Source organism: Salmo trutta, chromosome 28 (genome assembly GCF_901001165.1).
Source record: "Salmo trutta chromosome 28, fSalTru1.1, whole genome shotgun sequence".
In the NCBI taxonomy this organism is placed as follows: Eukaryota; Metazoa; Chordata; class Actinopteri; order Salmoniformes; family Salmonidae; genus Salmo; species Salmo trutta.
In genome coordinates, this window is record NC_042984.1 from 15,903,430 (window position 1) to 15,921,741 (window position 18,312).

The window sequence follows — 18,312 nt, forward strand, 5'->3', positions numbered from 1 at the left end:
CAGAGACTAGAATACAGTATCTACAGTCCAGTCAGCTGCTATACGACTTTGATGCTATGTTTGATCTTAAAGATGGATGAATAATGAAGAAGCTGGTGTTATACAATTAAACCTGTGATGTTTAATAAATGTTGGATTCTACTTAACAGGTGGTGGGTGGATGGCCATGGTTCACAGGAGATGGAGAGGAAATGGGGAGAAAATGGTATGAAATGCATACAGTTAAGTTATACTTCAATTATATTATGCTAAATTAAAAACTGGGTGGTTGAAAAGCACTCTGCGTTGCGTCGTACTTAAGAACAGCCCTTAGCCGTGGTATATTGGCCATATACCACATTCCCTCAGGCCTTATTGCTTAATTATACTATACTTATTAAAGGAACTACCCCTCCTTACCTTCATGGTATGCTCAAACCCTACATCCCAACCCGAGCACTCCGTTCCAACACCTCTGGTCTCTTGGCCCTCCCTCCACTACAGTTCCCGCTTAGGCCAATTAAAGCTCTTCTCTGTTCTTGCACCCCAAAGGTGGAACCAGCTTCCCCCTAAAGTCAGGACAGCGGAGTCCCTGCCTCATCTTCAGAAAACGTCTGAAACCCTACCTCTTTGAAGAGTATCTTAAATAACTCTCAGCTATTATATTGTTTTAGACTATATTCTTGAAAAATATTACTTATAAATGCCTCATGAGCTTAGTTCAACTGTCATACCCCATCAGAACCCAAATATAAGCTTGCTTTAGTCTGATATTTGTAAACTACATAAATGTAAAAAAAAACACTGTATAGCCTCAAATAATGGTTAAAACAAATGTTGATACCATGGATGGTCAGTCGTTGCATTTGAGAGTGGTTACATTACTCCAGTCCCATCCCTCAGCTGTTTCCCGAAACAATGGCGGGAAAACACGTTGTTATTGTTTCAACTGCTGATTGCCCCTACTGCCAGTCTGCCACGCAAATGCTCTTATGATGAAGTGCAAGGCTGTAGGGCAGGCTGAACTGTCACGTCCACAAATCTATTTTTCTCTCAAGTGCATCAGCAAAATACAGTGCCGTCACACCGGTCTATCACCATGCCTACTGAGTGTTGGCAGAAGTGGCGGAAATCATGCTGCTCTGTCCCCATAGTCATAGTGTAATAATATTTATTTACTAAATGTTAATCCTTTAATTAAGTAGTGACAGACACAACTGTCTCCACATTGATGCACTGAGTAAACAACAGTTGGATGCATTGCACCATCACATTTTTATAACAACAGTTAGATGTATTGCACCATGAAGCAATTTCCAGTGCTTTCCCCACAGTACATACAACCTTATGGCTTGGGGCAACAGGTGGCTGTTGATTGACCCTCCAGTATTAGCCAGACACGCCACAGATAAATAAAGAAGACCGGATCAGCTAGAGCAGATGGAGAAAGTAATTGACTCCTTTGAAGAGGTGCAGCCAGAAAGAATTTGTTGTCCGCCTGAGCAGATCCAATCCTCATTACCTGGGATCAACAGAGGACCAGAGGACCTGAGAGGGGATCCAACCAGGACCAGAGGAGATGAGGGGGCGAACACAGACCAAGATTAGCACCCAATTATCTCAGCAACCATCTGAAGAAACTCCTCCCCCACCAAAATGGACACGGCTCCTCTTTCAACGCGGTCATCTCTGTCTCGGCTCAATTAAGTTAGGGAATCAACCGGGAATATCATTTTGTATGTAGGCATGAAGTCATTATTCCTACATCTTTATCTTTATTAGGTTGATTAAATTAAGTTGAATAATGTTTAAGTCAGTAAGAATGTAATTAAGGCTCAGGGTCAGGGAAGTTAATGCAGAGTTTTGTGTGGAGACCAAGTCACGTCAATTAAACAAGTTTCTCCTGGCAGTTTTCCCAGTGCATGCAACAGTCCTGAAGAGACTGCAGATTAAAGTAAATTAATGAATTAATATCAAATGTATCTCAGGGTTCAACCCTTGAAATAATGATGATCAGAAACTAAATTAAGTATTGTGTTCACTCAACAGTTGAACAAAATATTATCAAGCATTTGAATGTACACCTGCACACACAAACACACTCGCAAGGTCATCTAGATGCAGATACACACATGTGTAGCCAAGAACACTCAAAAGGCTATTAGGATGCAGCCATGTGCAAAAATCACTCCAAAGTCGATACAGACCGTGATTAGGTCCGGTCGGAGGATATGTCTCCCATACACAGTCAGTCCCTCCCTCCGTGCCCTCCTCCTCCTCCCTTCTCCTCCTAATCAGACTGTTGTAAACATTCAGCACGCAAAGCACAGGCAATCACGTTGTGGAGGAAGGAGAGGAAAGGAGGAGGAGGGAGAGGAGGAAGAGGGAGAGGAAAGGAGGAGGAGGTAGAGGAGAAGTGAAAGGTACAAGACACAGGGGGTTTATCTTAGCCCAGGGAGGCAGTGATACCGGAGGGAAGTGATACCAGAGGGGAGTAATACCAGAGGAGCGTGATACCAGAGGACAGTGATACCAGAGGAGTGTGATACCAGAGTGGAGTGATACCAGAGGAGAGTGATACCAAAGTGGAGTGATACCGGAGGATAGTGATACCAGAGAGGAGTGATACCAGAGGAGAGTGATACCAGAGAGGAGTGATACCAGAGAGGAGTGATACCAATGGGGAGTGATACCAGGGGGGAGTGATACCAGGGGGGAGTGATACCAGAGGGGAGTGATACCAGAGGGGAGACCCGGAGCTGAGGGATCAGCTGACCTGAGAAAAACAAGCAGCCCACTGGTCCAAACAAGAGGCTTTTCATTACTACACACACAGACAGAGGTACTGGCATGGGAGGAGGGGGTTGGGAGGATGGGGGGGGAAAGAGGGAGGTGGGGGAAGACGGGAGATAGGCTTTAATATCCATATTTAGTTACTGCCCAGTGAATTAATCTGTTGCGTTTTGTTTGGGTGGGGGTTAGAATGGGGGAGAATAGGGGAAGCGCTGAGGACATGGGCTCAAGTATCTATATTCAGTTGTTGCAGGGTGAACTCATCTGTTGCTTGGTGGAGGGGTTAGAATGGGGGAGGGGTGGGAGAGTGGGGGGAGAACAGGAGAGTAAGGGGAGGGGTGGGAGAGTGGGGGGAGAACAGGAGAGTAAAGGGGAGGGATGAGGGAGTGGGGAGAGAACAGGAGAGTAAAGGGGAGGGATGAGGGAGTGGGGAGTGGGGGGAGAACAGGAGAGTAAAGGGGAGGGATGAGGGAGTGGGGAGTGGGGGGAGAACAGGAGAGTAAGGGGAGGGAGTGGGGAGTGGGGGGAGAACAGGAGAGTAAGGGGAGGGGAGAGGGAGGGGCTGTAGTATCCATATTCAGTTGTTGTTGAGTGTTCTTCATTTTAATTTGTCAGAGCTTCAGAATAAATGTGATGCAATAATTATTGTTCCTAGAATACCTGGGGGCATAAGTGATTCATCAAGCCTACACACTTGTACACACACAGTCCCCAACCATAGCTACACGTGGACATGCACACATACACACAAACTTAATACATATACACACATACACACAAACTTGACCCAGATCAGACACAAACTCACATTTACAAATGCACATACACGCTAACCTCCACACACTCAAATACACACACACCCTTGAGAGACAGTACAAGACAGAACAACAAGAATCAGCCGTACGGACAGAGACCAGTCTCATTTATCTTCTGTCTAAGCCGGGCGGCTGTGTGTGTGTCTGTGTGGGTGCTGTACAGTGCATGCGTTACGTGGCATGAGTCTCCTTGGATGAGCATGTTGCTGAGACACAGCTCTGAGAGACAGAGGATGCAGCTGGGAGCATGAGTCCTGACGGAGAGGAGTATGACATGTTCTGTCAGAAAGCTGTGACCCTGATTGTTGACCTCTGCCTCCAGAACAAGCAGCTATTGGACCAGGACACCTGCCAGGACTTCCTGTTTCTACTGTCCAACCAAAACTCGGACCACAAGGAACCAGGTAAGAACATTTAGAACATGTACATAGAATCTTGAGCATGTTTTATAACAGTGTCTATATTCCAGAATATGCACTGTGTTTTTGCACTGTGGAATTGGTTTTCCCTGCTGTCACTCCTTTTTGTTTCTCAAACAGTGAGCTAGCATTTGTGACATTTGTGCTAAATTTGCCTTTCTTGCAGTAACAACTTTTATATACAGTACAATAGATTAGGACTTATTAGGGCCATGCACAGACCTTTCAGGGGTAAGGTGCTCAAAATGAAAAAAGGGCAACCCCGCTTGAAAAAAATAAAAATAATAATTCATATCTCGAAAGTAATAACATACTAAATCCCTCTGTAACGAAAAATTATATATATTTTTATCAAAGGCCTCTTTATTTCTGCACAACACAATCACTCGTCATCAGAAATTGTAAGCAAGTTTTTTAGGCTACACTGCCTCCTAAAGACATGATTGACATCGAGAAAAGAGGATAGGCTATCAGCTGATCATTGATGTTGATAATTTATGTAAATCTGCTAGTTAGCTAGCTCAATTTATTTTACTGATTGTGATTTGTCTCTCTATCTTTCTGGAATGCATCTGCCAACCATACCGAATATTGATGATAATGTGTGCTAAATCAAGTGCTAGCAAGTGTTAATCAATGTTATGCTGCTGGGGCAATACTGTTGATGTATTTAAACTGCATCTCTCAAGCCATGCATGTTTGGATACCAGCGGGCGCTTGCACAATCTCCTTGCAGGGCAGACTGGGGAAAAGGCACAACTGGGCAAGCGCAAGCTCCATACAGATCAACATGGTTATGTCTTGATAGAATACAGCTTGCGTCAAATTACAGGCACAACCAACAGACAGGGTGGGTGGTGGGGAACTTGACCACGACTTGCGGGCAGTGGGTTCCGAACAGTGGGTGGGCAGACAGTGTTTTGTCAACTGCTATATCATCAACTAATACAGGACTACTAAAGGCCCAGTGCACTACTTTTGTGAAGAAAAAATATATATACAGTATATATATACAGTATCAGTCAAAAGTCTGGACACACTTACTCCTTATTTTTACTATTTTCTACATTGTAGAATAATAGTGAAAACATCAAAACTATGAAATAACACATATGGAATCACGTAGTAACCAAAAAGTGTTAAACAAATCAAAATAGATTTAAGATTTTAGATTCTTCAAAGTAGACACCCTTTGCCTTGATGACAGCTTTGCACACTCTTGGCATTCTCTCAACCAGCTTCATGAGGAATGTTTTTCCAACAGTCTTGAAGGTGTTCCCACATATATCGAGCACTTGTTTGCTGCTTTTCCTTCACTCTGCAGTCCAACTCATCCAAAACCATCTCAATTGGGTTGAGGTCAGGTGATTGTGGAGGCCAGGTCATCTGATGCAGCACCATCACTCTTCTTATTGGTCAAATAGCCCTTACACAGCCTGGAGGTGTGTTTTGGGTCATTGTCCTGTTGAAAAACAAATGATAGTCCCACTAAGCACAAACCAGATGGGATGGCGTATCGCTGTAGAATGCTGTGGTAGCCATGCTGGATAAATGTGCCTTGAATTCTAAATAAATCCCACAGTGTCACCAGCAAAGCACCACCACACCATCACACCTCCTCCTCCATGCTTCACGGTGGAAACCACACATGCGGAGATCATCCGTTCACCTACTCTGCGTCTCACAAAGACAAGGTGTTTGGAACCAAAAATCTCAAATTTGGACTCATCAGACCAAAGGATATATTTCCACCGGTCTAATGTCCATTGCTCATGTTTCTTGGCCCAAGCAAGTCTCTTCTTCTTATTGGTGTCCTTTAGTAGCGGTTTCTTTGCAGCAATTTGCCCATGAAGGCCTGATTCACAGTCTCCTCTGAACAGTTGATGTTGAGATGTGTCTGTTACTTGAACTCTGTGAAGCATTTATTTGGGCTGCAATCTGAGGCTGGTAACTCTAGTGAATCTATCCTCTGCAGAAGAGATAAACTCTGTGTCTTCCTTTCCTGTGGCGGTCCTCATTAGAGAAAGTTTCATCATAGCGCTTGATGGTTTTTGTGACTGCACTTGAAGAAACTTAAGTTCTTGAAATGTTCCGTATTGACTGACCTTCATGTCTTAAAGTAATGATGGACTGTCGTTTCTCTTTGCTTATTTGAGCTGTTCTTGCAATAATATGGACTTGGTCTTTTACCAAAAGGGCTATCTTCTGTATACCACCCTACCTTGTCACGGCACAACTGATTGGCTCAAACGCATTAAGAAGGAAAGAAATTCACAAATTACCTTTGTACAAGGCACATCATTTCACATCTGAAATGCATTCCAGGTGACTACCTCACGAAGCTGGCTGAGAGAATGTCAAGAGTGTGCAAAGCTGTCATCAAGGCAAAGAGTGGCTACTTTGAAGAATCTCAAATATAAAATATATATTTGATTTGAACACTTTTTTGGTTACTACATGATTCCATATGTGTTATTTCATACGTTGTGATGTCTTCACTATTATTCTACAATGTAGAAAATAGTAAAAATAAAGAAAAACCCTTGAATAAGTAGGTGTGTCCAAACTTTTGACTGGTACTGTATATCAGGTAGAGCCCTATCTGTGCATGTGATGGGACTATTGATGACTGGATGCCACATGGTATTAACAACAATTGTATAAGTAGGTGCATTTTTCCAGAACAAATTTATTTTTTGGAAGAAAGAATTCACACGCACGCTCGCACATGCACTATCACTCTATTACTTATTTTCTTCTCCTTTTGTTTTCCTCACTGTCCATGGTAGGGTCAGGCTGGGCCTTGGACACATCTCTAATTAGTTTTTGTGACCTCAGGGCAGAGCAACCATAGGTATAGCCTATAAACCAAACTCAGAGTGACTTTTTAGTTAGTCTGTGGGAGCAGAGCTCCTATAAAACGAATAAATCAGCCTTTAGCTTAATTTCTGCTGATGCTGTCCTGATCGCTCAACCTTACCATTAGCATTATAGCAGATTGGAGCACACAGCTCCCTGCAACTGAAACTGATAATATTGTTGCATGGATTAATGAGAGGACTCATGAGAGTCTAAGAAGGCGCACTTTACTTTCGTGAAGAATCTCAGTCAGTGCTATTAGCCTGGTATATTTACTGCACCAAAGTTAAAGTTAATGCATTATTAGAGGGACATTAAATTGCCAAAAGTATGTGGACACCCCTTCAAATTAGTGGATTTGGCTATTTCAGCCACACCTGTGTATAAGATCAAGCACACAAACATGAAATCGCCATTGAGCCAAACCTTGGCAGTAGAATGACCCGTACTGAAGAGCTCAGTGACTTTCAACGTGGCACCGTCATAGGATGCCACCTTTCCAACAAGTCAGTTCGTCACAATTCTGCCCTGCGAGAGCTTCCCCGATCAACTGTAAGTGCTGTTATTGTGAAGTGGAAACTTCAAGGAGCAACAACGGCTCACAACGGCTCACACAAGCCCACAGAAAAGGACCGCCAACTGCTGAAGCACATAGTGCGTAAAAATTGTCTGTCCTAGATTGCAACACTCACTATGTAGTTCCAAACTGCCTCTGGAAGCAATGTCAGCACAAGAACGCTTCATCTGGAGCTTCATGAAGTGGGTTTCCATGGCCGAGCAGCCACACACAAGCCTAAGATCACCATGCGCAATGCCAATTGTTGGTTGGAGTGGTGTAAAGCGAGCCTCCATTAAACTTTGGATCAGTGGAAACGCGTTCTCTGGAGTGATGAATCAGGCTTCCCCATCTGGCAGTCCAACGGAAGAATCTGGGTTTGGCGGATGCCAGGAGAACGCCACCTGCCCGAATGCACAGTGCCAACTGTAAAGTTTGGTGGAGGAGGAATAATGGTCTGGGGCTGTTTTTCATGGTTTGGGCTAGGCCCGTTAGTTCCAGTGAAGGGAAATCTTAACGCTACAGCATACAATGACATTCTAGACGATTCCGTGCTTCCAACTTTGTGGAAACAGTTTGCTGACGTACCTTTCCTGTTTCAACATGACAATGCCTCCGGACACAAAGCGAGGTCCATTTAGAAATTGTTTGTCGAGATCGGTGTGGAAGAACTTGGCTGGTCTGCACAGAGCCCTGACCTCAACTCCATCGAACACCTTTGGGATTAATCGGAACGCTGACTGCGAGCTAGGCCTAATCGCCCAACGTCAGTACCCGCCCTCACTAATGCGCTTGTGGCTGAATGGAAGCAAGTCCGCGCAGCAATGCTACAATATCTAGTGGAAAGCCTTCCCAGAATAGTGGAGGGTGTTATAGCAGCAAAGGAGGGACCAGCTCCATATTAATGCTCATGCTTTTGGAATGAGATGTTTGACGAGCAGGTGTTGATATACTTTTGGCCTTGTAGTGTACTTTCAATGTTCTTTAATGTTGCAGACAGTCCCACTGTGATTAATTATGTTGTTAAATATATCCAATTGTTAAGTACACACAATGTATTTTTTTCTTCCATTGACATTTATTGCGTGTCTGAATTGAGGGCCTATCATAATGGAAAAGACAACTCATCCTACAGTATAGCTGTCTCTACAGTAATGGATATTGAAATGGCTGGGAATATACTGAAAAAAATATAAATGTAACATGTAAAGTCTTAGTCCAATGTCTGAGCTGAAATAAAAGATACCAGAAATGTTCTATAAGCGCAAAAAGCGTATTTCTCTCAAATTTTGTACAGAAATTTGTTTACGTCCCTGTTAGTGAGCATTTCTCCTTTGCCAAGATAATCCATCCACCGGACAGGTATGGCATATCAAGAAGCTGATTAAACAGCATTATCAGTACACAGGTGCGCCTTGTGCTGGGGACAATAAAAGGCCACTCTAAAATGTTCAGTTTTGTCACACAACACAATGGCACAGATGTCTTAAGTGTTGACGGAGTGGGAAATTGGCATGCTGACTGCAGGAGCTGTTGCCATAGAATTGAATGTTAATTTCTCTAACATAAGTCGCCTCCAACGTCCAACACAGGACCTCCACATCCGACCTCTTTACCTGCAGGATCGTCAGATACCAGCCACCCAGACAGCTGAAGAAACTGTGGGTTTGCGCAACCGAAGAATTGTCAGAAACCATCTCAAGGAAGCTCATCTGCATGCTCGTCGTCCTCACCAGGGTCTTGACTTGACTGCAGTAACCAACTTCAGCGGGCAAATGCTCACTTTCAATTGCAACTGGTACACTGGAGAAGTGTGCTGCTCTTCACGGATTAATCCTGGTTTCATCTGTACCGGGCAGATGGCACACTGCGTGTATGGGCGAGCGGTTTGCTGATGTCAACATTGTGAACAGAGTGTCCCATGGTGGCGGTGGGGTTATGGTATGGGCAGGCATAAGCTACGGACAACGAACACAATTGCAATTTATCGATGGCCATTTGAATGCACATAGATACTGTGATGAGTTCCTGAGAACCATTGTCGTGCCATTCATCCGCCACCATCACCTCGTCTTTCAGCATGATAATGCACGGCCCCATGTCGCAAGGATCTGTACACAATTCCTGGAAGCTGAAAATGTCCCAGTTCTTCCATTGCCTGCATATTCACCAGACTTGTCACCCATTGAGCATGTTTGGGATGCTCTGGATTGACGTGTACAACAGCGTGTTCCAGTTCCTGCCAATGATCAATTAGCCTTTTAAAATTATAAACTTGGATTAGCTAACACAACGTGCCATTGGAAAACAGGAGTGATGGTTGCTGATAATGGGCCTCTGTACGCCTATGTAGATATTCCATTAAAAAATCAGCGATTTCCAGCTACAATAGTCATTTACAACTAACAATGTCTACACTTTATTTCTGATCAATTTGATGTTATTTTATTGGACAAAAAAATGTGCTTTTCTTTCAAAAACAAGGACATTTCTAAGTGACTCTAAACTTTTGAACGGTAGTGTACATATAAACTGAATACGATTTTTACATTTGGATGATTTTGTAACTGCTTATACATAGACCAATACATCAGGGAAACATATAGCTACAGTATGTGACATGATTGAAGAGCCAGCCAGAGAATTTGGACTGAAGGCAGGTACATAACAAATGTCATTCAGCGATGTTTCTGCTAGGATGGATCCCCATGTCAGAGGGTACGCATCACACCATTTCTGACAAAATCCTATGTCACTCCGCATTATCCTCAGCGATGGAATCAAACGTACTTCACCATGCCATGGGCATCCGTCACTAAGCTGTGGGGGCATTAAATGCCATTGCATGTTATCCACCCATCACTGTGAATCTCTTCTGCCACATGAAGGATAAACACAAGGCGCTTTACTTTCTTATTGTTGGGACTTGGTAGAGATGTGGAGGGGAGATATGGAGAGAACTTAGAACATGGCCATGGCCTGGCACCTGATATGTGACGTGTACCTTCTGGATCCATCATTGTAGTGTAGGAACTCTTCACTGTTGCAATGTCTTGAAAATGTTTGACAGTGACACAAGGATTGAAGGTATTATGTGAAAGGAAAATGCCAATGGGAAGTCTTAATTCAACTCATTATTGTTATTCATCCATCTCAGGAAATTTATTTTACAATAACCTTATTGTGTTGTGTTTACCTTTTTGCTGATGCCTTTGGAGAGATAAGAGGGGGGAATGTTTAGGAATTTTTCTGCTGCATTTCATGTTGGTGAATGAAGTTATGTTCTCCTTTGTGATTAAACTAGAGCAATACGGTTCTGGGAAGAAACAATACTGCAGTATCTCCAGGGGAATTTCTCAGAGAGCACTATGCTGCTAGTTCAGGCTATAATGTAATGTTTGTCTTTCCTCACTTATTCAAATTCTGTAAGGAGAAAATGACAAATTATTAGAAATATAGGTAAGTTCCATTCAGAACAGGGAACTGGTCGCTCCTTAGTCCTCTATTTGCAGGCCAGGAAGGATGACGCAGTGCAGGTGAAATCCAAAACAACAGGACAAAAACATCAAATTAACTAGGCTGTAGAGATTACTGTAGAACCCTGACAAACCTCCCTTTAATAATTAATATTCACACAGTCACACTGACTCTGTGTTCTACAGACACAGCACTTCACAGTGAGTACAAACATTTCCAAAAGAACATTGGAAAACTGTCCATTTCCCTGTGAGATGCCTATGTCTCATTATCACGACATGAAGGCTGTTGTGGTAGCGCTTCCGGCTGTGCACATTTGGATTAACAAATACAGTCTGATATGTGACAGCACATAACAGGTTTGAAAACCGACTGACTTTTTTATGTATACAGAACAAAAATATAAACGCAACATGAAACAATTTCTAAGATTTTACTGAAATACAGTTCATATAAGGAAATCAGTCAATTGAAATGAATGAATTAGATCCTAATCTATGGATTTCACGAGTGTGAATACAGATATGCATCTCTTGGTCACAGATACCTTTAAAAAAAGATAGGGCCGTGGACCAGAAAACCAGTCAGTATCTGGTATGACCACCATTTGCCTAATTTAGCTCGACACATCTCCATCACATATAGTTGATCAGGCTGTTGATTGTGGCCTGTGAAATGTTGTCCCAATCCTCTTCAATGGCTGTGTGAAGTTGCTGGATATTGGCGGGAACTGGAACATGCTGTCGTACACGTCGATCCAGAGAGTCCTAAGCATGCTCAGTTGGTGGCCTTTCTGGTGAGTATGCAGGCCATGGAAGAACTGGGACATTTTCAGATTCCAGGATTTTGTACAGAGCCTTGCGACAAGGGGCCGTGCATTATCATGCTGAAACATGAGGTGATGGCGGAGGATGAATGGAACGACAATTGTCATTCAAACTGTGTTCGTTTTTACGTAGCTTACGGCTGCCCATACCATAACCCCACCACCACCATGGGGCGCTTTGTTCACAATGTTGACATCAGCAAACCACTCGCACACATGATGCAATACACATGGTCTGGGGTTGTGAGGCCGGTTGAACGTACTGCCAAATTCTCTAAATTTGAGTTGAGTACCCCTGCTTGTTGGAGGTGGCTTATGATAGAGAAAGTAACATTACATTATTTGGCAACAGCTCTGGTGGACATTCCTGCAGTCGGCATGCCAATTGCACCATCCCTCCATCACTTCAGACATCTGTGGCATTGTGTTGTGTGACAAAACTGCAGATTTTAGTGTGGCCTTTTATTGTCCCTAGCACAAAGTGCACCTGTTTAATGAGCATGCTGTTTAATCATCTTCTTGATATGCCACACCTGTCAGGTGGAGGGATTATCTTGCCAAGGAGAAATGCTCACTAACAGGGATGTAAACTAATTTGCGCCCATAATTTGAGAGAAATAAGATTTTTGTGTGTATAGAAAATATCTGGGATCTTTTATTTCAGCTCATGAAACATTTACATTTTGCATTTCAGTGTAAATTCAAACTTATTCGAGAGGGAATAAAGAGGAAATAATAGAAATTCTAGTTCTTTGAGAGTACTGTACAGCAAAAAGGGTTCCAAAAGGATTATTTGGCTGTCCCCCATAGGAAAACCCTTTTTGGTTCAATGTAGAACCATTTCTGGTTCCATGTAGAACCCTATTGGGTTCCATGTAGAAGCCTTAGTAGAACGGGTTCTACATGGAACCCAAAAGGGTTCTACTTGCAGCCAAAAATTGTTAATTGAAGGGTTCTCCTATGGCTACAGCCGAAGAACCCTTTAAGGTTCTAGATAGCACCTTTTTTCTAACAGTGTATGCACATCACCGCAAGCATTATAACCCATCTAGTTCTACCTCTATTCCCTGCCTTAGACCCACCAACACGCGGAGGACTAAGGTTATCCTCCCTGAGAGTGGCTGATAAAAGCCATAGGTTAAATTCAAACGGATTCCGTCTCTCAGTTAGCCCAGTTGGGTGAAGAGGTGGCTGAAATAATGGCCAACCAAGTGGAACACATTTTTCATTACAATGCACTAAAGACAAAAGGAGCAGTCCAGAATACCAATCACGCCTCTGTTCTGAGAATATGAGCAGCACTCCAATTGGAATTATTTAGCTTTTCCCACTGTGTTATTTTCTTATGTTCTTTTTTTAACCATTAACTTTTTGAAGATCACTAGCTTTTGGGACATCCCTGATGGTGTTGCTTGTTGGGGTGTTATCTATCTCTCAGTAGAACCGTACAGGGCTATTTCCCACCATGCACTGTGATGCTCTGTGCTGTATCATCGATGTAAACCCACCACCCTGCATGAATAACCCACCACCCTGCATGAATAACCCACCACCCTGCATGAATAACCCACCACCCTGCATGAATAACCCACCACCCTGCATGAATAACCCACCACCCTGCATGAATAACCCACCACCCTGCATGAACCAGAGGCACAGTTGGTTTTCTCCCTCAATATACTGACCAGGTTATTCCAGATGAAAGCTGTGATCCCTTATTGATGTCACTTGTTAAATCCACTGCAATCAGTGTAGATGAAGGGGAGGAGAAGGGGTTTAAAGCCTTGAGACAGATGAGACATGGCTTGTGTATGTGTACCATTCAGAGGGTGAATGTGCAAGACAAAATATTTAATGCCTTTGAACAGGGTTTGATAGTACAGTAGGTGCCAGGCGCAATGGTTTGTGTCAAGAAATTAAACGCTGCTGGGTTTTCAACACTCAACAGTTTCCCGTGTGTATCAAAAATGGTCCACCACCCAAAGGACATCCAGCCAACATGACAACTCAGAAAGAGATCTAGCAAACCAGACCATATTATTCATCTTGGCCTGTTGCAAATATAGCTACAGAATGCACATTGAAACACATGGACATTTTGTGAAGCCCTAGAACTGGATCACAGCATATAGAGGAATTACATGCATGCCTATATCTCAGCCACAACATAGAATAATTGACTGGCCTGTATAGGATTACATGCATGCTTGTGCCTCAGCCACAACATAGAAGAATTACATGGCCTGTATAGAATTACATGCATGCCTGTATCCAGTGGCGACCCATTATTCAGGGCAGGTGGGGCTTAGCTGCCCTGTTTTGCATGTTATTTTGGCATTCATACATGTCACATACAATTTTGCAAACAATGAAAAAAATGTTTTCATTGACTTAATAAAGCCGCATACTGTACAACAATGGTATCTTTTTTTGCTTTCTTGAGTAAGGCAGCTCCAAAATGCAAGTGTTTCAGCCTAGCTCAGTGCTTTCTGTGGTGGTATCGCAGCCAGCGGAAAATACAGAGAGTAGGGCTTGGTAATGTTCTCTAGTTGAGCCGTGATTGGCTCAGTGTTTTGTCACTCGTGGGAACACTACGTTACCGCAAAATCTACGAGAAAAGCTCAAAAATTCAAGCCCCTTGGGTGCTGCCATAGAGTTACATTAGAAGTGCCCATCCAAGAAGGCTCAAGGTCATTGGCCACAGATAAAATGACGTCAAATCACGTTATATCTACCATAACTTTGATTGGTCTGATCATGTCAAACATCATACTTTCAAAATCTTAGCCAGCAAGCTAGTAGTCATCATCATGAATCAAGTCAACAATCTACTAGCAAATCCTTTTCAGTCGTTGTCATATGAAGATAAATGATGAAGAGAAATTATATTATTCTGCTGCGTTCAAAACAACTGGAAACTCGGAACTGGGAAATTTCAGACCTCAGTGAGTTCAAGAACAGGGAACTCAGAAAAAATTTGCTCCTGCTGGGAAAATACATTTTGAACGGTCATCCAACTCAGAATTCCAAGTCGTGAACTCAGGCCTCTTTCTAGAGTTCTGACCTGAAGATCACAGACATCATGATTCAATTTTTCTTTTTTTCGGGATCCTAGTTGTCCTGAAAACACCATAAATTCAGAGAATGTCAGAATTTGATGACAAAGTTTGAAGACAAAATTTGCCCAGGGCTGCTGCGCCACCTTCCTGTTCAAGTGAGCACAGCACAACAAGGTGAGTCAAAAAATGTATTGTATGCTGCTGCATAAATTATGTAATATGCCAGAGAGATATGTATACTGTAGTTAAGAAAGTTATACTAATTGTACTCCTACTAACAGGAAGCTGATAGTAGCCCATGTGCCTCACCCTATTCATTTGGTCCCTTTTCCCCTCATAACTTGGCCCACTGTTCTGACTTGGTGGTGCACATGTAGCCTATAGCCTGTTTTAGAGAAATGTCATCATCGAATATTGTAAGAGCTTTCATTATCTGCTTATATATCCCCTTCATTTATCCTATGGTTCTGACTTGGTGTACAGGGAGAATACTGTAAGAACAGCCCATGTTCTGAATTATGTCGCTGTACATTTCAAAAGTGCTGAACAAATAGTTATATTGACTACGTCCATCCTAGCTCACTCATTAATGTATTAATCGAAATTACGGATTGCGTCTCATCTGCTCGTCGTCCCCTTATGCCATAGTTTGTACATCTCAATTGTCAGTAGAAACAACATATGTTTAAGCATGTCAGCCATATCATCTATGTTTTTTTTAAAGCCAGTTAATGAGGCTGAAGGAACTGTTTCGCTGCCAGACAAGGCTCTGTGTAAGGTGTTGGGACTGCTGTTGGGACGCTGTTGTTGGGACAGCTTTATGTAGGCGCTAACAGTTTGTGGGCACCATTTGTCACTGTTATATTGCAAATAATGTATTGTTTAGTGTTGTTTTGTGTTGTGTAGTGGCTTTGCTGGCATGCATCTAAACATTTTAGGGGGCGTTTGCCGCACCAAGCTTTTCGTGCTAAAATCGCCACTGCCTGTATCTCTACTACAAGAATTGCATCATGCCCTCATTTCTCTCATTTACCACTCACATCAGTGCTTTGAACACAACTCATTTACCCAGAGATGTAGATTAGACAACTCCTACATGGATTATGTTCACAAGAGAGGTTGGCATTGTTGATTTAGCTGCATGCAGACAGAGTTTGCGTCTCAAAAGGCACCCTATTCCTGTTACAGCCCATGGGGCTCTGGTCAAACATAGTGCACAATATAGGGCATAGGGTGCATTTTGGGACATATACAGTCATTCTGTTCTGTTCCCCCATCATCAGGACTACTCTATGCAGCCTGTCATGCTGAAAGCTGTAGTGTAGTTCCAGCTACCCTCTGGGGGTAAAACTACTGCCATTCTCACTGAGTTGGTGATGTAGAAACACTTACAACCAGACATGTGTCCCCACACACTTCATCAACCACACTGATGTGAGACATTAGAAACGCTTAATTTTGTCTTAAAATGCTCATGTATCCAATCGACCTGGATTTGATCCTGGAGTAGGCAACATTTTGTTGAGACGTGAGTAAGATGCTATAGCCAAATCTAGCCCTGTCTTATTAGTATTTTAGTGAGACGTGAGTAAGATGCTAAAGCCAAATCTAGCCCCGTCTTATTAGTATTTTAGTGAGACGTGAGTAAGATGCTATAGCCAAATCTAGCCCCGTCTTATTAGTATTTTAATAAGACTTGAGTAAGATGCTAAAGCCAAATCTAGCCCCGTCTTATTCGTTTTTTAGTGAGACTTCAGTAAGTTGCTATAGCCAAATCTAACCTATTCTTATTAGTATTTTAGTGAGACTTCAGTAAGTTGCTATAGCCAAATCTAACCTATTCTTATTAGTATTTTAGTGAGACTTCAGTAAGATGCTATAGTCAAATCTAGCCCCTTCTTCTTACCTTGGTTTGTTAACATTAAAGTGGTAGGGTGTTATGGCTGTGGGCACAGGGAAGTGAGAGAGATGTTGATATTTACATGCACTACGTTAGAGCCCTGTCAACACCTTATTCACTAATTGGATGATTGTGTTGCATGCATGAAAGACCATAATTACTTACAAAATACCACAGCTCTTTCAGGGGCAAGCCAAGGGTATACTGTATTACATTTTTCTGGATGGTCTGAGTGTTATTATTCATTCATGTATAATAAATAGTTATCATTTCAATGCAATTTATATATACGTATATTACTCTTACTCATATTCCATCATATTCATGCCCAGTATCAGAAACTGGGTTTCTCAGTCCACCTTGTATATCTGACGCTGTTGGCCCTTTATTGGTACAGACTTTATTATTCCAATTTCCTGGAATATTTCTTGGTTCCTATTCTTTGTTTTTACTTATGGTCCAATTAACTGTCCCCTGAGGAAATGTTACCCAAAAAGAGGGACAACAGAGGAGACGAGAATGAGTGGAAATTGAATAACAACCTCATGAAATACAACTGGAAGGCCTCCGAAGTCAGTGTGTGTGCTGTTGTGTGTGTGATTGTGTGTGGGTGTGCGTCCGTTCGAGCGTGTGCATATATGCTTCTGTGCCTGTGCGTGCAAAGAAGCGTGTTTATGTCTATGAATCAGCGAGAGGATTTGAAGGGGATGGTGTTACATTAATGACAAAATGACAAAATTACATTTCTGTCTCACTTGCACTAAGACAAAGGGTAGGGGCAACTTGAGGTTTGTTGTGACATTTCATTCCTTGATTGTATTAGAGCTCTGTGCCAACCGGCTACAGCCTGAAGTGATGTTACCCAAACTGACAGGAATTGATGGAATGACCTTCCAGCTTGCCCAACTGCTGAAAACCTCTCCATGGGACACTGAGAAACACAGGGAAAGAGACAGTCGTGCCTCTATGATGCATTTTTCACTTATGTTATACCTACAAAACAACACCAAGGTTGACAAGCATACTGAAGGAAGGGTACTTTGGGAAATGTTCTCTCTAACCCACAGAACACAGGTTTGTGTAACAGATGTGTGGTTGAAGGTCTGTGAAGTATCACCACCAGTGCTTAATTTGAGCCAGATCTTTCCGGAACAAGATCCTGCACCTCTCAGTTTTTGACTGTTTAGTTCCGCAACCTATTTGTCCGGATCGAGAACCTCACATTGCATGAAAAATTATTATCACTCTTTGCAATGTAAAAATTTGAACAAAAGTGATCAGTGTTCATTCGGGATGCCTCTTTGTTAATTCTCCTGGCCCCACAAAAAAACGTAGTGTGAAGAAGTAGATTTTCAGCCCGGACCTAATATTCTAAGAGTTGATTCGGTTTTATGATTTGCGCAGCATTGTAACCTATGTTTGAGACCAAAGCGTGGCTGTGTGAAAATCGCTCCAGTATCTCTCACATAACTGGAATGAGATTCCCTTTCTATGAACTCTCTCCCTCTCTGCTCTGAAAGACATGAGCCTGCAACTCTCCTCTCTCCAGCCGCAGCACATCATCATTTATTTCCTTATAGAATCGCGCTAAGGGTTCTGAAGGAACTGCAGCACCCCTTATACATTGAA

General features: G+C 42.6%; 1 protein-coding gene across 1 annotated transcript in view; it reads left to right on the forward strand.

Annotated features, from left to right (window-relative positions):
* The first annotated feature begins 3,786 nt into the window (after positions 1 to 3,786).
* The window catches only part of LOC115165609 (synaptotagmin-6), a 98,065-nt gene continuing 83,539 nt past the window's right edge, over positions 3,787 to 18,312 (forward strand). Inside the window, exon 1 of the mRNA XM_029718827.1 lies at positions 3,787 to 3,991. Coding sequence (XP_029574687.1) covers positions 3,835 to 3,991 — 157 coding nt within the window. The 5' untranslated portion in view covers positions 3,787 to 3,834. The remainder of the gene's footprint in view (positions 3,992 to 18,312) is intronic.